Source organism: Tiliqua scincoides, chromosome 1 (assembly GCF_035046505.1).
Source record: "Tiliqua scincoides isolate rTilSci1 chromosome 1, rTilSci1.hap2, whole genome shotgun sequence".
In the NCBI taxonomy this organism is placed as follows: Eukaryota; Metazoa; Chordata; class Lepidosauria; order Squamata; family Scincidae; genus Tiliqua; species Tiliqua scincoides.
Window position 1 is genome coordinate 116,479,630 of NC_089821.1, and position 21,872 is coordinate 116,501,501.

Sequence of the window (21,872 nt, forward strand, 5' to 3'; positions counted from 1 at the left end):
CCTATGTCTTAAAGACAGTATCACTGGTGTTCACTAGGTGTTCACTAGTACCTGTGGCGTCACTAGGAGGGTGCGGGGGGGTGCGGGCCACACCGGGTGACACGCACAGGGGGGTGATGCGCACTGGGGGGTGAAACGCTAAAATCGCATTGGTTAGGAGTAATCCCATCATATTAAAAACCGTTGGATGTGGAATTTTGATCAGAATGCAATGAAAAAACCCAGAGTGAAATATCGCCTTTCTATCAAACGTTATGGCCAAAAAACTGGAGAACAAAAAATGCATGGATCCCTATGGAAAGTGAAAATGAGCCATATTGCGTGTTTACTCGCGAGTAGGCAAACTTGCCTTAGTCCCTCGGAAAGGGCAGGTTGAGAGGAATCCAATGACACCAGAATGGTCCTGATTCAATGAATGCAGCCCCCAAAAACATCTGAGATGGAAGTCCCTCCCTCCAAGCAGATGAATGTATTGAGCCTTATGGAAAGCGAAACCACGCCTCATGGTCGCATTTACTCACAAGTAAGCAAACGTGCCTTAGCTGGTGTGGAAGATCAGGTGAAGGAGAGTGCAAGGCTACCAGAATGGTCCTGATCTTATGCACCTGCAGTTAAACAAGTGCTCCAGAAGGCAGCCTCCCCCCCCCACAAAAAAAGGATCAAAACAGATTCTTCAGCTGATAAGGTGAACCTTTTTGAGACTTGCAAAACCAGTTGGATCCTGACAGTGATCTGGTTTAAACAGAAGTTCTTAAATTGAACTGGGCACTGGGTAGGGCTGGAGGGGGGGTGTTATTGCTGGCTGGCTACAGAGGAAATTCACTTGCTGGAACAGCTGGCTTGGTGGCTTCTACTTATTTAACTTACTTTAATTATTTATACTTATTTATTTTAATTTGCCTGATGATGTCACTTCCACCATGACATCACTTCTGGTGGGTCTTGGACAGATTGTCATTCTAAAAAGTGGGTCCTAGTGCTAAAAGTTTGAGAACTGCTGCAATAAGGTCTTAGTAAGTTGACACCCTGGGGGTGTGTGTGACACCACTAGTGACCAAAATCACTAAAATCACAGTTTGGAGGAATAATACCAGCATATCAATCAGTGCGTAATTTCATGCAGAATGTGTTCTATCTTTGTTCTATCAAAAGATACAGCCAAAAAACCAGTGGGGACGGAGTGATGGTACATCACCACACCCACTACCTGTGGTGGTGCCCCGCCCACTGCATGGGGGGTGACGCACTGACGAACCCTAGTGACGCCACTGACTAGTACAACTCTTAACAACAACACATAACAAAGCTGCCATTCTCTCCCCCATGTCAGCCACGTCTGTAGATAGAAGAAACCGGTCCTTGTCCTGATCTCTCCACCCTTCCAGGAGGTTGGTCAGAATCGAACCTAGGAGTTTTGATCACAGCACTTCAAGAAGTGGACAATTCAAAAGCAAATGCAAAACTGTTTCTATGTCCTGACCACACTGACAGTGCTTCTCAGTAGTTGGTGCTACCACCCAAAGCTAAAGGTTCTATAAGAAGGTTGCCTTGGGAAAATACCAAAGTTTGCAGAGAGCTCCAAAATCCAGGGGTCCTCTTAAAACTGCAGTAGCTGAAAGTGGGTCGTCTAGGACAGTGTTCTTCAACTTTGGGGTTGGGACCCCAATGGGGTTGTGAAACCTCAGTTGTGACGTCATGGCAATTTACAGGAATGAAAAAGGTTGAAGACCACTGAATTCGAGCACCATCAGATAAAAGGAGAGGCATCTGGTGTACCCCTTCAGGTACCAGGAGATTGTCTCCCAGTCCTGTTCAGATTCTTAGCAATTGTGCTAAAGTAACTTTCACTAGTACTTCATGATAATTTTTTCTGCTCTCTCTAATAAATATATCTGGTTACAGCGAACAGTACTGAGAGAGCGTAAGAGGGGTGGGATGTGGGGCAGCGATTAGGGGACAGATAAGGTCCCAGGAGGGGTGCGGAACCGATGGTGGGTCCCCAGTCTTATATTTATTTATTGGGGTCATGGCATGAAAAAGGTTGAAGACCACTTGTCTAGGAAGATAGGGAAACTAGCTCTTTCTCAAATGGACTGAGACCAGGCAGGTAAAATAGTATAATATAGGGCCTGTATTAAAAAGAGGTTGGCCATAATCAAACAATGAAAAGGGAGGACACAAGGCACTTGCAAAGCTGAGCCAAAGTACTGGGCAGCAGAGGGCTCCGAGGCAAAAAGTGGGCAGAGAGATTAAAAGGCAAGAGTTGAAACCAAATGACACTTGGGCTGCAATCCTATACACACTGACCTGGTAGCAAGGACAATTGAATTCAATGACACATGCATAGGATTGTGCTGTAATGCAATTTGCTAGGTACATTCCCTACCCCAAGCACTCCTGCTAGACCAGGATCTTGATCCACCACAACTAACTGGGCAGACAGGCAGGCATTCCTTCTTGATGCATCCAGTGCTTTGGATGAGAGACTACGGATCATATGCAAATAGGGTGCATGACTCGATATAACCTCTGGATGTGACCTTAGATTTCCCTTTTGTTTTAATAGGTTGTGAGGTAACCGGAGCCCCTTGAATTTCCTGCATTTGGGAATCACAAACCAATGAGGTTTACAAACCAATGAGCTAGCTCAAGGCCACATTCTTTTTTATTGCTCAGTTGAGGAAGAAAAAGAAAAACAAACAAAAACTAGCAAGGGCAAAATCTAGAAAAAGAAGGGTAACTTATGAACATTTTCAAAGTAGGAAAAAGTTCTTACTGCTGACTTCCTGTCTTACTGCAGTTCTTCCCTGTCAAGAGGAAGAACAAAAAGGCAATAGACTTAAAGAAAGAAGAAGGAACAGGATCTAAGGTGGAATGCCTGTATAAAAAAAACAAACTAGGATAGGATTTAAGTAAAATCAAAGAGAAGAAAAAGATGCTGGAGAAGAAAAAGATGCTGGAACAAAAGACATGAGAATTATTTTTTTTTAAAGCTGCATTTTGAGGCTGGAATACTTCCAAGTGTTTGTGCGAAGGTTGTCAGTGTGAGCTACCACCTCCTGACAAACTATAATAAACTTATGGCCCAATCCTATCCAACTTTCCAATGCTGATGCAGCCATAATGCAGCCCCAAGGTAAGGGACTGCATTGCGGCTGCAACTGGAAAGTTGGAGAACAAATATTTCCTAAACATATTTCCAGGGCATATGCCCTGTTGGCATGGCTTCGTCACTCTGGAAAGTTGGATAGGATTGGGCTCTTAATCAGCATAGGCTGCCCAACTGCTTTGTTTCGTTACAACTAGTTAATGAGCAGGCCTGTCCAAACCAAAAAAGCACTGCCTGCCCCTTTTTTATTTTGATGCATGCATCACAGTGTGTCCACTACACACCCATTTCCACTTCCTCTGCTGCCCTCTGCATCTTGAAAACTGGCTAGGTGGAGGACAGCCTGGGAACTTCATTTCTGAGTTTCTCTCTGCATGGCCAGAATTGAAGGCATAGAGGAGCAGGTAGGGAGGTGGTGACCATCTTCCCACTCACTGACCCAGGAACAGGATCACAGTGATTCTTGCCTTCTTCAGCTCTGCTGCCGTGTTCTTTGGCAGTGGCACTGGAGGAGAAAGAAGCCCGCAATACTTCTTGCTTGCTATCAAGGACAGCAAGTGAGAAGATGAGGTGAACAGAAGGGTGGTTGGGCAGGCAGCAGGCCAGGAAAGATGACAGGCTGTCATGAGGCAAAGTGTCCCCCCTGCCTCTTCCAGCTTGCTGCTTGAAGCAACCACTTGCCCTACTTCATGGAAAGGCTGGTCCTTGTAATGAGGCACCAAATTTTTATATGAAAGAATTCTGAGTCCTCTTTGTTTATTTGTGATCATGTGTACTTGATGACAAATCTATTTGAGGTTTCATTAATTTCTTTCCTTGTTTGCTCTCTCTCTCTCTCTCTGATGCATATGTACTTAACTGATGATCTCACCAAATAGCTAAACATCTTTATGTGGAATTTGAACAAACACTGAAGGCTGATTCATACATGCATATATATCCGAGTGATTTTTGTTTTCTGAAGTTCCACATGATGACTCGATGCTGAATGTGTGAGGTGGCTCCATTGCAAAGCACTGCTGTAGAGGAGATGCCAGTTATATAATTATATATTAATTATATTATAATAATAATAATAATAATAATAATAATAATAATAATAATAATAATAATAATATAGAAACTTTGTGTGTGGTGTTTGATCCATAATGGCTATTTTACATATGTAGGTGATCACCTGATACAGTGGTTATCAGGTTACTACAAAATTTACAAAGCAGATTACAAAACAAATTTGGGTACCTCAATATCAGCCTATGCAGAGCTGCATTTCCACTACAGCTTCAATCTACTTTCAGTGCACTTCTGTTACCCCAATGCATCAAGCGATGATCATACATGTATGGACTTGATCTTACCAAGTAAGGCACCTTTGTAGGAGTGGGGCTGAAGTCTGGAAAGTAATCCCTGTTGTTTGAATGTACGAGTAGTTTTGAGTTGACTGTGTCATATTGAGCATTGTATTAAAAGCCATTTCTGCCCAATGTTGCACATACGCAATAGGGATCAAATGTGTACATCTGTGGGCTGTGCAGAAATGGGTTAATCTGCCTAGTGCTGAGGAAATTATTTTGCATAAGAAAGCATAAAGCTGCAGTTTTTCTTTACTGAACATTATATTATATCTAATTTGCTTGCATTGATCACCCTGGGTCTCTTTCTCCCTACCGTCATGTATCATATTCCAGCCTGGCTATCAGATTACTCTTCTCCAAATGGTTGTCTTTTACATGTTTTCTAGGTTAAAATCACCATAGTTACTGTTTATACTTCTGTTCTTTCTCCTCTGAGGAATCTGTTTGAATGGGAACTATTCCCATAAGAGTTGGAATGAGTCTAACAATTAATTGTAATTGGTGCCAGAATAAAATGTACCATATATTTGCAGTATTCAGAACTAAAAACAACTGAGTTGAAGTTATGCCCAGTGAGTCTACCATCTAAATTCACATTGGTAAACTATATATATTATTAACGAAGTTTCTTAGATCTAAGTTGGCAGAGAAGAATATGAATTATTCCTTGAAATAAAGATTAATGTGTCAGATCCTTTGTTCCTTGTTCAGAAAGCTATTTTTCTATATCAACAGTAGCACAGCCAACCCAAATTGGTTACAACAGCCAAGTAAGAATGTCCATGTTACTTTAGAGATAAGTAGCAAAAATTCAGAATTATCTAGGCTCTGTCTTTTGGATCTGATGTGGGGATTTCTCATTTCCCTTCAACTTGCAGCATACCTGAACTAGAAAGATCTCTGCCACTTTCTTCCAGACTTATTTTTGCCAAGGAACTAACAAAGTTCCGTTTGTACTGTAGAAATGAAAATGTAACCATGAGCAAATAATAATTGGTAGGGAATCATCAAGTAGTATTTATTGTTTATAAATACAAATGTGTTTATAAATATATCACACGTAAATGTGTGATGTGATAGAAAAAATATTCTTAATGCTAATACAAAAATACAGAATCATGATATATAAAATAAAGGTGCTTGAGCCTCAGATGTCTCACAGGGAATTTCACATGTTTTTGAAATTGTAATTTGGTAGACTTGTTGTCTAAGATAGCCTGATTACTAGAAGAATCTGAAAAGGGAACATTTTTACCTCAAAAAGAAGATGTTTATTGTACCACCAATTAAGCTACTTCTGTATAAGCTATAGGTAGACAGCAGAAATATGGTATACATATCATACATGACATGATAATTACTAGAAAACTCTAAAAACAAGATGTTTTTACATCTAATGATCACATCTCAAGATATTCAACTTCTAATAGAATATGGTCCTCCAACTCAAAGCATCAGAAACCACAAATGGGGTGAGATGTTCAACAGTAGGTTTGTGTCCTTTTTATACAGCTAAATAGGTTGTTAGGACTGGGGAAAATTTTCCAGTAGCAACATGAAAATATTGTTGGCAACCTTCAGTCTCGAAAGACTATGGTATCGCGCTCTGAAAGGTGGTTCTGGAACAGTGTCTAGTGTGGCTGAAAAGGCCAATTCGGGAGTGACAATCCCTTCCACACTGGGAGCAAGTGCAGTCTGTCCCTGGTCTGTCTCCCTGGCTATGGGCCTTCCTTCTTTGCCTCTTTGCCTCAGACTGTTGGCCAAGTGTCTCTTCAAATTGGGAAAGGCCATGCTGCACAGCCTGCCTCCAAGCGGGCCGCTCAGAGGCCAGGGTTTCCCACTTGTTGAGGTCCATCCCTAAGGCCTTCAGATCCCTCTTGCAGATGTCCTTGTATCGCAGCTGTGGTCTACCTGTAGGGCACTTTCCTTGCACGAGTTCTCCATAGAGGAGATCCTTTGGGATCCGGCCATCATCCATTCTCACGACATGACCGAGCCAACGCAGGCGTCTCTGTTTCAGCAGTGCATACATGCTAGGGATTCCAGCACGTTCCAGGACTGTGTTGTTTGGAACTTTGTCCTGCCAGGTGATGCCGAGAATGCGTCGGAGGCAGCGCATGTGGAAAGCGTTCAGTTTCCTCTCCTGTTGTGAGTGAAGAGTCCATGATTCGCTGCAGTACAGAAGTGTACTCAGGACGCAAGCTCTGTAGACCTGGATCTTGGTATGTTCCGTCAGCTTCTTGTTGGACCAGACTCTCTTTGTGAGTCTGGAAAACGTGGTAGCTGCTTTACCGATGTGTTTGTTTAGTTCTGTATCGAGAGAAAGAGTGTCAGGATTGTCTCTGCTGGCACTCAGATTAGAATACTGGAAATCTCAGAGAACCCAACATTGAGGCAAGATGAGGTGGGCTGCCTTTCTTGGGAAGTAGATGGGTATAGGCAGCACTATGTGCCAACTGGCAATCTTCACATTTCCCTCACCCCAGCCTTATTTGCCCCCTTTCAACTCCCTCTTCTCTCCGCTGCTGTAGAGTGCAGTCAGAATAAGGCAGCCAGGATAAGCATCGCTTCTGTTCTGCTTTCCACCTTCCTTTTTCCAGCCCCACTTTTGTTGGCATCCTTCAGTCTCAGAAGACTATGGTGTCACGCTCTGAATGGTGGTTCTGGAACAGAGTGTCCTCTCCAGTGTGCGAAGCCTGGGTAAAGTAGGTATGGAGGATAGGCTGTTACCCATGCAGCAAATCCCCCCTCTCCACGTCGCTGAAATGGTCCAATGGAAAGGCAGAGGCCAATACAGTTGGTTCCAGCAGCGGCGCAGGAGTTACCAGAACGTGACTGTGTTCAGCCATGAACTGCCTCAGGGACTCCGGCTCTGGATTTTGCCTCGAGGTTGACTCCTGAAGCCTTTTCCATAACTGGAAAGCTTGTAGAAGGTAGCTTCACATGTCTGATCTTGTCTGATCTTGGAAGCTAAGCAGGGTCAGGCCTGGTTAGTACTTGGATGGGAGACTGCCTGAGAGTACCAGGTGCTGTAGGCTTATACCATAGTCTTTCAAGACTGAAGGTTGCCAACCAACCAGCCCCACTTTGCTGCTCTATTTTTAAACATAGGGAGGCAGAGCAAAGCAGAGGCAACATGCAAGATAGGCCAGACCACACCAGGCAGGTGTATGGGTGGGGAAAGAGAAGAAGAGAGGCAGTAGCAGTAGGGATCTTGTTCCCCAACTGGGAAGAGGCCCATCACACTGCCATTGTTGCCATTTCCTTCTCTCCTCTTCTATTGCCTCCTCTAAACTGTGACAGGGCAGGGCACATATCTGTGGGGGTGCAGAACTTCAGAGAAACTTCAAATGCCATTTCTCTTTGGGTGAGCCTGGGAACTTTTATCACATTGTAAAGGGTTTGAGCCCTGCTCCAAAATATCTGGATGTCTCCTGTAATGGCTGATGCTTTCACAGCATGCTCACTTGTGTCATAGGCTTTATTATTAACAGTATTTAGAACATATATGAGCTGGTGGGCTTTTCCAGAACCCATTCTGCTATTAAATTCTGCAGCTGGAGCATAATTTCACTCTTGGTTTAAATTTCTCATAGCAAAATCTATTGATTCTGTTCACCTTAATTAGAAAACAGCCTAAATTGGTGATGATATGAAGGCATGAGAGGATGGGAGCTTTTCGTTCAGGAAAAAAAAAAAATGACCTAGCAGGAACATGGTAGACTCTGCCAATTGACTCCCCCAAATAATATTAATTTTTATATTAATCACAATGGCTTAAAAATATTCCTAAAATTCATTATATTGCTTGAAATGAATACATACAATTAGCTGACTCACCATTTTTTTCAGGTTCCTCCAGTAGTTTTTTTCCTAAGCCTGGATGGGACAGCTTTGGGGGCAAAATTCTTTGTAGCCCTGCCTTGTTTTCTTTGTTTTGAGAAAAATCACTTGAACCTTTTTAAGCTGCACCTTCAGCTAACGATGAACATATGGCTGGGTAAATTTATTAGCAAAGAAGTTTATCATTACTTATGGTTGCATCCGTGTATCCAGATGTGTTCTACAAGCTTAGGCTCTGCTACCAACAAAAATGAGCAAGTTCAATGAGGACATAAAAGTTAATGTTAAGTTAAACATTGACTGGGCTGATAAGGTGCTTCCATCTGCATTAAATAATGTTCATAATAGGGGTTCAAAGTATACAGAAATTATGTGCATCCTACTGGGACGTGTGCCCATTTGACCATGTCTGAAAATGGTTCCGGAACACTGTGTCAATGCAGGGTGTGTATGCTAAAAGGTAGGGTGGTTACTGCAGTTGCTTCCTCTTGCATCTCAATAACATGTGACGTGAACCCAGTGGAATAAAAGTGTACACATGCTAGTTTCATCATACTTGATAACACAGAGTATAGTGTGCAATACAGCATATATAGAAATTTACTAGCATGAATATTTCTGCTAATCATAATTAATCTAGGATTGCTACCTTTTCCCCGGCAGGGCTCCTGGGCCTTTAGCAGCTTCATGGGGCAGGCAATAATTCAGCATATCAGATTACATCCTAGCATAGATCCAACTATGGCATTGCTTCACCTGGTGATTTTTTTTTTCTGTCATGCTGTTATTAAACCCAGAAAAGACTCAGAGTGGCAAAATTAAAATTGTAGTTAAAAAAAACTCAAAACCTCTAGAATGAACAAATCTAGAAAGCTACTGAAAAGAATGAAAATAAACTGGTATTTGTGTGAATCCTTCATAGCAGCAACTACAGGCATGCGTTGCTTAACAACCTTCCACTTAATGACAGGCCGCATATACAAGGGTGGTCAAAGCACAAAAAAGAGGCTCTTAATGAGGTGGTCAGGTCTCCCATAGCCTGCAGCGGAGTATCTGTTTACACAAGGGAGGCTCTTAATGCAAAGAAGAGGCAATCTATCTCCAGTAGCCTGTGCAGCCAGCTAGTTCTGGCAGGGAGTGTCTGTTTACACAACAAAGGCACTAGATTGGGCTGAATGTTTGCTTAAGCATCTAATTGAATAACAAGGATAGGAGAAGGTATCCCCTTCATTAAGTGTACTAGAGGTGTCAAGTATTTTTTAAAGACTGCAAACTGGCAGGTGTTTTTTTTTAAAAACTTCATTGCTTCATTATCCCCATCAGTCAGAAAATCCCTTCCAGCCCTTCTGGTTCCCTTGCTTATCAACCCACCCAAAGCCTCTCCTGTTAGGTAGTGTTTCCCCAAAAATAAAACCTACCCTGAAAATAAGACCTAGTTGTGATCAGGGCCAGGAGGGGGGGAGGGGTCCTCAGGCAGGGCGGGTGGACAACATGGCCAGGAACGCTGCACTCCCGTGCGCCACCTGTGCTCCACAGCCTGCTGTGCTGCCTTGGGCAGAGGATGCTGATGAGGAGCTGAGGCAGGAAGCAGCAAGTGAGGCAACCCTGCCTACCAGGCTCTGAGGCTCTCCACACTTTCCAGGGAGTAAGTCCCATTAACTATAAAGGGACTGACTTCTGAGTAGACAGGCAGGCATCCTCCTGGGTGCTGAGGGGATATTTTTATATGGTATATTTTTATACATGAATGACTGTGGATTGTTGTACATTTTAAAAAAAATAAGACCTAGTGTGTTTTTTTTGAGCCAAAAAATAAAAAATAAAAAATAAGACAGCGTCTTATTTTCGGGGAAACACAGTACTCCTCCTGGGACAACTTGGTCCTTCCAAACCTCAGAAACCGCCCTAGGGAAAGGGGTTGCAGGCCATTTCCCAGTCCTAGGCTGTCCCTGCATCTCCCACCACTCACTGGCCCGGCTGTCCTCCAACTAGAAACCGTTCTCATTGGCCAAGCATGGGTGTTTATATCCCTTGGAGGTATTAGCTAGCCCTGCATCTTCTTGCTCCACTTCCTTTCTTAACAGCCTCTGATGCTCCTGCTTCTCTACCTATGATGTGGTTGTGTGGGCTCCCACTCCTACCTGGCAAGTACCAAGTGCTGAAGTACTTTTGAATAATAAATGCTATCAATGGCTTGATGGTATGGTTTTGGCTTCATATTACAAAAGATGGCTTCTGTGATCCATCCAGTTCCTTTTTGTCTAATTAGTGAAAATATTCATCCCTTTATGCACATCTTCTGTTATAAATCTGCTGACATGTTCAAAGCCTGTGAAGTATCAGTGTCATCTGGAAGTAAATGGGTGATATGCTTGGACTTCATAGTCAGTGGAGGCTGTAGGAGAGGTCATGGACACAGCCCTCTAGCTGTCCTCAGTTGGTGTCCTGCTGTTGCAGAAAGAAGAGCTGCCTTGGGCCATGCAACTGAAAACAAAGAAGTACTTGAGAGACCTTAGTGTTTGAATTTCAAGGTCAATGAGCAACTTTTGTTAAATTAAGCCATGTTAGAACAATAGTGTCTTTACAGCATGATCTGTGGAATGATGCTGCCTTTGTACAAATCTGTTGACCAGATTCAGTGCTTTTCAACAAACTCAGACAGATGACGCCTACTGGCTGTTTATGAATGTGATCTTAATCTGGTTTTGTATAGCAGGTTTAAAAAACCCTCTATTTCAGAAGTGAATATTACTTTTCAGACAATTATAGGAACTTTAACACAAGAAAGTTACTCTTCTGGGGCACAGGATGAAAGGTTTACACACTATTATGGCCAAGTCCTATGTGTCATATATGACAGTGGATCTATCAGCTGTTGTAAATGCCCTGTGATGGTGCAAACATTGTGCTTTATTGGAAATGGCCAGCTGCTCCATTCATGTCCCCAAATCACCTGGACACTCAGTTGGCTTAGGTAAGGTGAAGGGGGGAATTCAAGGGAGGGTGGGGAGTGAGCTGGAGAGGGCTAATCTCAGTGGCAAAAGCACACATCAGATCCTATTCCCGATTTTCCAATCCATCCCACTTCCTTCCACTCCTTAAACCTATGGCAGCAAAATAGCTGGCGTGGGTTTGAAGAAGCCCATAGGTGAATAGGTGGCCTACCGAGAGGTAAGTAAAAACATTTTTACTTACCATTCACTAGCTGTCTGATATCACCCTCTCCCACCATAGCATGCAGTATGAACTCCGTTGGTGCACCTGCATGCTATGGAGTGGTGGGGATAGGATTGGTAGATGCAGCTATTGGACTATTGCAATGTGCTTTATGTGGGGCTACCCTTTGTCTGGAAACTTCAGCTTGTTCAGAATGTTGAACCAATTGATTCTAGTTGGGGTTTGGGCACAGCAGCTCATAATTCCTATCTTCTACCATCTTTATTGGTTGCCAGTGTATTCCCAGGCTCAATTTAGGTGTTGGTTAGAGCCTTTAAAGCCATTAATGACCTGGGACAAGGATATTTAAATGACTATCTCTCTTCATTTGCATCTGCCTACCCACTTCATTCAACATCTGAGATCTTATTCCATGATCCTCCTCTCTCTGAAGTTCATTGGGGGCGGGAATATGCAAGAGTGTTTTTAGCCTTAGATCCCAGGGGGCCTCCTTAGAGGCGGAAAGGTGTGGTATATACCACCAGACAAGCAAATAGCCCATCAGGTTATGATTTTGCATATTTAAAAAAAATGTGCATCATATGTCTCTAACATTTGGATTTTACCACAACTTTTTTTGTTTTGCTCTGTTAATATTTTCACCAAACTGTATTAATTGTTCATTGCTTAACTATTGTGCTATACAGTATTAATTTGTTCCTCCTTTTTCCAGAAGATGGCAACATACTCAGCATGCCCTAAAAACACTTATCACACTGTTGTTACTATGGTTACATTACAGCTGTTCCTTGCATTTATAACACATTTTAAATGAAACAGGAAGTGCTATACTGTATACGTAATACCTGCTCAGATTACCACCTACAGAAACACCATAACTGTGTCTGATATCAATTCTTGTTAAACAGTGGCACATGGTCATTTTATTGCAGCCTCATTTACTCTCTTTATTTTGTTCTGGCATTTTTTTTAAAGAGAAAGGACATCTCCATTTCCAGAACAGAAAATGAAATATACTGTACATTCTGCCTGCTAATTTTCAGCGACCACAGCACAGGGTAGAAAAAGTACAGGAATGTAAAAAGATAGTAATCAATGTTTTTAAAGCATTTTTTCTTCACTTGCCTTTCCATTTCTGCCTAACATGCCTGAACCAAATTCCCCAGGAAAAAAAGTCTTCTTTTTCATGTTCACAAATGCCCAGGCCAGAGAGGTTCAGGACTCCTTCTCTAGGCTGCAATCCTAGCCGCACTTTCCTGGGAGTAAGCCTCATGGCATACAATAGGATTTACTTCTGAGTAGATGTGCATAGGATTGTGCTGTAATCTCCTCTGCAACCTTGTGTCTCAGGTAACTCACAGCTCAACCCTATGCATGTCTATTCAGAAGTAAGTCCCATTGTGTTCAATAAGATTTACTCAAAGGAAAATGCAATTGCAGCCTCAATCAGGACCCAATAAAGCTAACTGGAACAAACTTCCAGAAACCCAGAGAAGGAGGGAAAGGAAATCTATAAATGAGAAACTGTAACCAGTGAAAACAAGAATGCAAAAATGTGTGAGCCTGTAGGTGGGAGGGAGGAGAGGGGAAAAAAGGGCAGATGACGCTAAGGGTGACGTCACTTTCCAATAAGAACATCAATCTCGTCCAGTTGTAGGGATGAATCCTACAGCTACGTGCACTCCTGCGTGTCAGCCAGCCCGCCCGCCCCATATCCTGTCCAGCTGGCCCCCTCCTGGGCAAGATGTTGGTCCTTCTCATCTCAGCTCTCTCTTCCCTGTTCAGACAGAGATGCTCATTCACATTCTGCTTGGGGTGATGATGGCTACAGTGTAGCAGCTGCTGGAAAATAAGCCAATAAAAGAGCACTTGCTATTACTCTGTCGAGTGTATGCCAAATAAGAGAATGTTACTATCCCACGCAACAAAACTTTGTGCATGGGTGTGTTTGCTGCAACACATGGCAGTGCAATCCTATACACCCATTTACACTTTAGTACCACAAGTCCCACCAAGTGTGCTTCCTTGCAACCTTAGGTTCCCTTCTGGATTGTGTCTCTTAAAGGTTTTGTGTTGTACATTGAAGAGTGATTTGCTGTTTGGGTACATTTGTAGCATGTGTGGAAATCTTTAGTGAAGTGAGTAATCCTTCGCAGCCTTTCCCAGTGAATAGCCCTGGTTAGGCTGCAATCCTATCCACACTTACCTGGAAGCCCCATTGACTATAATATGACTTACTTCTTGATTTGACTTATAATATGACTTACTTCCCAATGCATAGGATTGGGTTCTAGGGCTGCAATCCTAATTCACTTACCTGGAAATGAGCCCCATACACTATAATGGGACTTCCTTCTGAGTAGACATGCTCAGGATTGGGCTCTTAGTCTGTGGGCTTCTCTCTTTGAACTTTTTACTGTTCTTACTACCTACTGACTCATTTTCACATGAAGCGGCATTATCTCCCTCCACCATACTGCAGTAGGGAGAGCCAGAAGCTTATTTTATTGCCATTTCCCTCCCAGACTTAATACAACCATGGAGTATTGTGTCCAGTTCTGGTCACCGCATCTCAAAAAAAGACATAGTGGAAATGGAAAAGGTGCAAAAGAGAGCAACTAAGATGATTACTGGGCTGGGGCACCTTTCCTTATGAGGAAAGTCTACGGCGTTTGGGCCTCTTCAGCCTAGAAAAGAGGCGCCTGAGGGGGGACATGATTGAGACATACAAAATTACGCAGGGGAAGGATAAACTGGATAGAGAAATGCTCTTTACACTCTCACATTCCACCAGAACCAGGGGACATCCACTAAAATCGAGTGTTGAGAGGGTTAGGACAGAGAAAAGAAAATATTTCTTTACTCAGCATGTGGTTGGTCTGTGGAACTCCTTGCCACAGGATGTGGTGATGGCGTCTGGCCTGGATGCCTTTAAAAGGGGATTGGACAGGTTTCTGGAGGAAAAATCCATTAAGGGTTACAAGCCATGATGTGTAAGTACAACCTCCTGATTTTAGAAATGGGCCATGTCAGAATGCCAGATGCAATGGAGGGCACCAGGATGAGGTCTCTTGTTATCTGGTGTGCTCCCTGGGGCATTTGGTGGGCTGCTGTGAGATACAGGAAGCTGGACTAGATGGGCCTATGGCCTGATCCAGTGGGGCTGTTCTTATGTTCTTATGCATTAACTTAAGTGTTAATTCTGCATAAAGAAGAACATATGTTGGGGCTATTAAAATGCTCAGGCCTGAGAAAAAGAAAGCACCAATTGTGTGTTTCAGGGCACAGTCCTATGGATGTCTACTCAGAAGAAAGTCCCACTGCATTCAATAGGACTTACTCCCAGGTAAGCATGCATAGGATTGCAGCCTAACAGCCCAAGCCTATGCATGTCTACTCAGAAGTAAGTTCCATTATAGTCAAGGGGGCTTACTCCCAGGTAAGTGTGAACAGCAATCCTATCCATACTTACCAAGGAGTGAGCCCCCTTGACTATAATGGGACTTACCTCACAGTAGACATGCAGAGGTTTATGCCCTCAGACCACTACTCAGAAGGCCCCGCCCCCGTGAGCTCCCCAGGCCTGGCTCCAAGTGCGCCACATCTTCTCGTCTCCTGAAAGGGCGGTGGGGAAGGGAGGGCGGGGGCGGGACCTTCGGGATTGACGAGCCGGCGAGCCAATGAGCTCTGGAGGCGCTCGCCAGTTGGGGCTCCACCGCCCAATGGGGCGGGCCGGGGCGGGGCCGTCCGGGCGTGTGAGCCGAGCGCGGCCAGCGGCCGAAGCACTTTCGCTGAGTGCTTGGGCGCGGACGGGAGGCCGAGCATGATGCGGCTCCGGAGCCCCGCGCTGCTGAGGGACCTGCTGCGGCTCAGCCAGGCCGGCACCGCGGCCGGCGGGTTGCCGCCCTGCTGCCACCGCCCGGCGCCGAGGCGGCTTCAGCTCGCGCTGCCCGCCCTGGCCGGCCTCCCTCCGCCCCTGCGGCTGCTGCCCGGCGGCGCCCGCGCCCTCTGCACCCGCTCGGAGGGGGTGCTGGAGGAGCCGGGCAAGGGCCCCCCGCAGCAGCAGCAGCCGGCGGGCGGGGACACCTCGGCCGCCAGCAGCAACAGCCACAGCTCCGTCCCCGACAAGGAAGGCGGCGCCGCGGGGGAGAAGTGAGTGGCGGCGGCGGCACGAGAGGGCAGAGCAGGGGAAGGAGGCCACGCGGGAGAGGGCCGGGAAGGATGCTCTGGCCGGGGAGGCGCACGCTCGCCTCTGCCTTCCTCCCTCCCTGGGCATGTGACAGGACGCCGCCCGCCCTGTCAGGAGGGGCAGCCCGCCTCTTACTCCCCTCTTCCCCAGACGGGGTTCTCCCTTCCCTTTCCCTACTGGAGCTGTCCTGCTGTGCACACGTTCCTGGGAGCAAGTCCTGTTGAACATAATGGGTCCTACTTTGGAGTAGACCTGCTTAGGGTTGGGCAGTTCCTCCCCACTTCCCCAGGGTAGGATGTCTTCTTTCTCTCGCCCCCACTTTCCCAGGATGGGGCATTTTCCTTCTCTTCCACCCCCTTCCTACCCACTTCCCAAGGTGGGATGTCTTTTCTCTCTCTTCCCCCCCCCCACTTCCCCAGGATAGGATATCTGCCTTCTCTCCCTTCCCTACTTCCCCAGGGTGGCATATATCTTCCTTCTTCCCCCACTTCCTCCCACTTCCCCAGGTTGGGACATCTTCCTTCTCTTCCACTCCCTTCTTCCTGGCTTCCCCAGGATGGGACATCTATCTTCTCTCCCTCCCCCCACTTCAACCCCCAAACCTCACTCAGAGGTGGCACAGACTTCCTAGAATGCAAATGCTGGTGCTGAACCTGGGGTCTGTCCACCTGCTCCTCCTTCTCCCTTTCAAGTGAGGTCAGTTAAGGAGAAGGCTGTAGGCTCTCAGGGATTTTTCCCTCTCCCACGTTGACATTTTCACTTGACCTTCTTACTTGCTGTTGGAGCTACTCTGTGTGCTCTGTGGTGGTCTTAACAACCTTGGGGGTTCTTCTGGACCCGTTGTCATGCAACTTGTCAAGTAGTGGTGAATAGGAAGGCCCTCTAAACACAAGCTGGATGTGTTTTCTTATTGCTGAGTAATTGCAGTCAGCCCTGGCACATCTTAGTCTGCAAATCCTAGGCACATTTTCCTGGAAGTAGGGCTGCAATCCTATCCACACTTACTTGTGAATAAGCCCCATTGATATAATGGAACTTACTTAAACATGCATAGGATTGAGCTCTCAGTCTTATTGATTCTAATGGGGGCTTCCTAGGATTGTGCTGCATGACTTGTAAGGAGTGGGCTTTCACATCAGAGGGTGTATGTGGTTTCCTGATAGGCTTGAGCCCTAAGACCTTTCAGTTTAGAAACTAAGAGCTGCTGCCTGTATGACATGGGCTAGTTTTGACTTTAATTCCTTTCAGCTTGGCTCATACAAAGGAATAGTGAAAGAGAGACCCCCCCTTCCCCCTTTTGTGCATGTATGTGAAATAAAGAGATTTTGTATTCTGGTGGGCTGTGGGTCAGTGAACATGTATGAAGATGGTCTGTAATGTAGCATTCACAGTATACTCTTCAGATCTGGTTGGACAGGATTTGGTTATATTTTGCTACCCCCCCACTCTCTTCTTCTCCTTCTCCCCCCTCCCCACATTTTGCAAGACTTACCACTGTACAGAGAGAATGAATTCAGTTAAATTTCCCTCCTCGACATACCACCCTGGCAGCTATGTTATCCTTTACCCTCTTTGGGTGAATTTGCCTGTTCTCAGCATCAGTTATTCAGCATAAATTGAAACTTCTTTGCTTAATGAAGTGTATTGCATTCTGCATTCAATGCTGGGATGCAAAGAATCTTCTAGTTGAATTAGTCATTCTTGAACTGTTTGTCTGCACTGATGAAAGAGACATGTGGTAAGGCACCTTTAAAATTAGCTGGTTTGTTAGTCTCAGATGCTACAAACTGCTTAGTTTCTCTTCCTACAAAATACAATAACTATTGTGCTGTGTAATCAGGATATACTGGACATACATTTGAACTATTGACCCTTTTCATATTAATTGATGCCTTTTTTCTGAGAGGTGACTGAGAAATATTTGCATTAAACCTGTGACAGTTGATGGTGGATAACATTTGTGTGCTGGATGCTTTTGTTTCAAGGTTGTAGACCTTTCTTTGAAAAAACTAAAGCAACTTTCAGTACTAGTGTAGATGTTTTCTGGAAGGTAATATTTCTCATGAAAAGTGTCTGTAAATGTTTTAGATTAGAAGATGGTGACCTCAAATGTCTAATTGTGTTTACACCTATATGTTGCAGTAGTGTTAGAAGTTGACTAGCTTGTAGATTAATCTGCTTTTTAGACTTTAATAGGGTGAAGTTAATGGAAAGGTGATGTAAAGTGTTGTGGTCTTTATCTGTGTGTCCAGAGAATCTCCTGTATTGGTTTCTGGGACATGTTAGGGTTAAGTAATGACTTTCAGAGATGATATTCAAAACCCAGATAACTTGATATTTTGCTCTTAATTTCACACTACAGTTTGTGCATCTTGGGCAGCAGCGCATAGCAAGTACTGTACTTAAGTTGAACTGTTGAAAGCGGCTTACTGTTTGTATCTGACAGGCATTAAGGCTAAATGGCATTTCATACTGGCCAAAATGTTGCTTTAAAATTATGCAACTAAGAACACAATTCTTTTTTACAACCCTTCCTACTTCTAAGAAGCATGATGAATTTTTGTTAATGTGAAGGAGAGACTAGTAAAAATCTATAACTTTAAAAGATACTGCTGTTGCATTTTTGAAATGCTTCAGTTTAAACATTTTGGGATCAAATGAAAATGTTAAATCAGAATCTGGAATGAAGGCCCAAACTAGACATGATACACAATTGTTTCTCATAGTGTTCTTTTAAATAACCAAAAGCAGGTGGGAGGCAGCTAAAAATATGGTTCTGAGCCCTCTTGGGACAGACCTATTTAGTTATGTTTAGAAGTTTAGCAGCTTTGAATTTTCTTTGTTGGAAAGTGATGTATAAATATACATAATAATATGAGTGGAGGGAAGGGCTGCCTAACCCCTTTCCCTTCCAGCAGTTTTTCTGCTCAGAATTAATCCTTTCACAGAGGGGAATATACAGATGGTATTTCTTTTTCCTGTACTTCTGGCAAAGGAGCTGTGGGGCAGTTTTGGAGCAAAAAATGATTGGATGAGAAAGGTTCCCCTCTTCCCGTTTGCTCATTTGGCCTTACAAAATGGCTTTTTAAAAACAAATCTCTACTTCTGAAAAAAATGCATGTGTCTATGAGTTATGTCAAGTCTGGGTCTGTAGTGTACAGAAAGAAATTAGATGGTGATTAGTGTTCAGTGGCAAATGTAAGCAATCTTATATGTGTATTGAAATGGGTTTGCAGAACTTTTAGCCTCATGCTAGAGACTATGAAGTTCTGTAGTTGGCTAATGCTGTTGAGCTTTTTATGAACTAGGGATGAGAGACAGATATAGGTGCAAACACGTTATTTCTTGGGGGACTAAATATACAATAAGAGGGGAAAATGAAATAAATATGCAATAAATCAGACTGAAATTGATTCCACTATTTGAAATTTATATAGTGTTGATCTAGTAAGTACTGGTTTGTGGATGTGGAAGGCAGATGGAGAAAGATGGTTACAGAGCATTGTGAGAGGAGGGGAACAAGGAAAGGATTAAAGATGCAAAGTGGAAAGATGTGGAATTTGAGATCCCTGGAAAAGAACAGGAAGTGAGGGGAAAACTGAAGCTGCTCTGTGGAGAGATGTTGGTGTTCTATGGAGGTTAGAATTTGACCAAAAAGTAAATATGTTTTGAAGAGCTTAGAACAGTGGTTCGCACACATTTAGCACTGGGACCCACTTTTTAGAATGAGAATCTTTCAGGACCCACTAGAAGTGATATTATGACCAGAAGTGACATCATCAAGCAGCAAAATTTTTAACAGGCCTATGCTGCAATCCTACCCCTACTAACCCAGAAGTAAGTCCCATTTACTATCATTGTTAAAAGAACATACATAGTAACTTGTTGAAAGTATAGGTCTGTAACATTTCCCCAAATGCAGTCACATACCATGGTAACATCAAGTCCAATATATAGAAAAAAAATATTGAAATTAATGGGGACCCACCTGAAATTGGCTCGTGACTTACCTAGTGGGTCCCGACCCACAGTTTGAGAAACACTGACTTAGAACCTTTGGGTTGAGTGAGTGTGAGAGATATAGATGGAAGGACTTGGGTGCAAAGGAAATAAAACCTCTGTCTAATGTATGAGAACACATCTGGAGCTGGAGCTTGCAAAATAAGGTGGAAACATGGAATAGTTTCTCTAATGAGCATATCTCTGCAACTTGCTCAGTAGGCAACCATATGCCCTGGTGTGTAGTCCCATGTGTTCCAAAAGAGTGTTTCCTTACCATATCTGTAGCATCATTGGAAGGAGTCTTTATCTGAATGTTTACTAGCTCTATATTAAAGGAGGCCTGGAGAAAAGACTCTGGGTTCCTGCTGTAGCCAGTTGGAAAATAGATTTAAACTGAAAGTAAGGACTTTAGACAGAGTTTTACCCTTAAATTTGTGAAGAGGTTAATTGTATAGATGATGGTAGAAGATGACAGGGGATACTGCCAGTTGGCTGCTTGTAGTATATAGGAAGAGTCATTACTAAGACACTTTTCTGTATTTGCTGAGCTGCTAACTTGGCAAGAGGCACTTTTTCAATTGATGCTCCTCTTATATTTAGTAGGGGGAGAGTAACTGTCCCTTTTCATCCCAGCACAGTGTCTTTTCTAGTAGCTGTTTGCTGGTGGTGTTCTGCATTTTTTCAGATTGTGAGCCCTTTTGGGACAGGGAGCCCTTTAATTGATTTTGTCTGTAAACAGCTTTGAACTTTTTTGGTTGAAAAGTGGTATATAAATACTGTATTAATAATAGACTTCTTGAGTTACGGTGGGTTGTAGCCAAGCCTATCTCTTGCTCATGCCAGTAAGTGCTAAAACCCAAGAGGATTTTGAGACTTTTTTGTTGGTTCCCCTTCTGTCTCCAGACTTGTTCTTCTGCTCTGCTTCTGAAGAGTGGGGTGCCTTCTGGAGCAGGTTTCAGGGAGTGCAGCGGAAATCATACCCTGCCTCTCCTGAATGCTCAACAGCATAAGCAGGAAGCAGGTTTGGATGCAATCCATTGAGCAAATCCTTGTAAAGGCCACACTGTTAATATGATTATATTTAGCATTTTTTATTCTCCGTTGCCTGTATACTGAACAGGTTTCAAAATAAGATATAAATATAATTTACAGAATAATATTTAGATCAGGGTTATAAAACTGTAACAGAGTTTTGTCAGTTGCTTTTTTATAACTGTTAAGTACAGGTCTGTCCCATTATCCATGGGGATTTCATTCCAGACATGCCCTGCGCAGATGCCTCAAATCTGTGGATACTAAAATGCCCTTTAAAAAGGTTTAGAAAATGAAGGTCAAAAATAGCTGTTCCTAGCGCAGCATAGTGAAACAGCTCCGTTTTCAGGGCTGCAGGCAGTCTTCTGAGCCGACTGCAGCCATCGCCACCAGGAAGAGCATGCTGGCAGCTCGAAAGACTGCCTGCAACAGCGGTTTTGGTGTTCTGCGAGCTATTTTAAGGCTTCTCAACTTTCTAAACTTTTTAAAATGGCGTCCCCAGTAACCGTGGATAACTAAAATGTTGGATACCAGGGTACATCTGTATCTTCCCTTTGTGTATTTAATGTATGCATGCTATCACACTTCTCTCCGAACGTGCAAGGATGTAAAATGCTTCTGTAGGATTGTACATTGTCCAGGAGTTTCTCAAACAAAAGAGTTTGCTTCGTTAATTACAAATTGATCCCCATTACCATGGGGAAATGTTTTGACTAAGTCATCTGAACTTACTCAGTGGCTAGGCTATATTTGGTCATCCCCCCCCATATGTGTGTTTTCCCAATCCCTCATAGATTGAACCTCTAGAAAGGCTCTTCCATTCAGAGAAGAGCATAGCAGCAAGTTGAGATTCATCCTTACATTATTGCTGCACAATAATTAATTTAGTTCTTTTTAAAAAAGGTATTATTGGGTTCCAGCTATGTGCTTGGTAACTAATGAGAAGAGAGCTCTCACTTAGAAATCTAAGTTTTTGTTATCAAATATGCTAAAAGGTGGCTAAACTACCTGATGCTGTCTTTACCCTGGAAAGCTTTATGATGTCCTAAAACCAGTTCCATTTGTTTTTATGGAGGCTTTCTAGTTTGAATAGATTTTTTCACATAGTGCAGTGGTTCTCAAATATATCAGAGCCTCGACCCACTTCGGCCTCCAGCACTGCTGT

General features: G+C 43.6%; 1 protein-coding gene across 1 annotated transcript in view; it reads left to right on the forward strand.

Annotated features, from left to right (window-relative positions):
- Positions 1-15,247: 15,247 nt before the first annotated feature.
- Positions 15,248-21,872, forward strand: part of GLS (glutaminase) — a 75,609-nt gene continuing 68,984 nt past the window's right edge. The window contains exon 1 of the mRNA XM_066613517.1: positions 15,248-15,636. Coding sequence (XP_066469614.1) covers positions 15,308-15,636 — 329 coding nt within the window. The 5' untranslated portion in view covers positions 15,248-15,307. The remainder of the gene's footprint in view (positions 15,637-21,872) is intronic.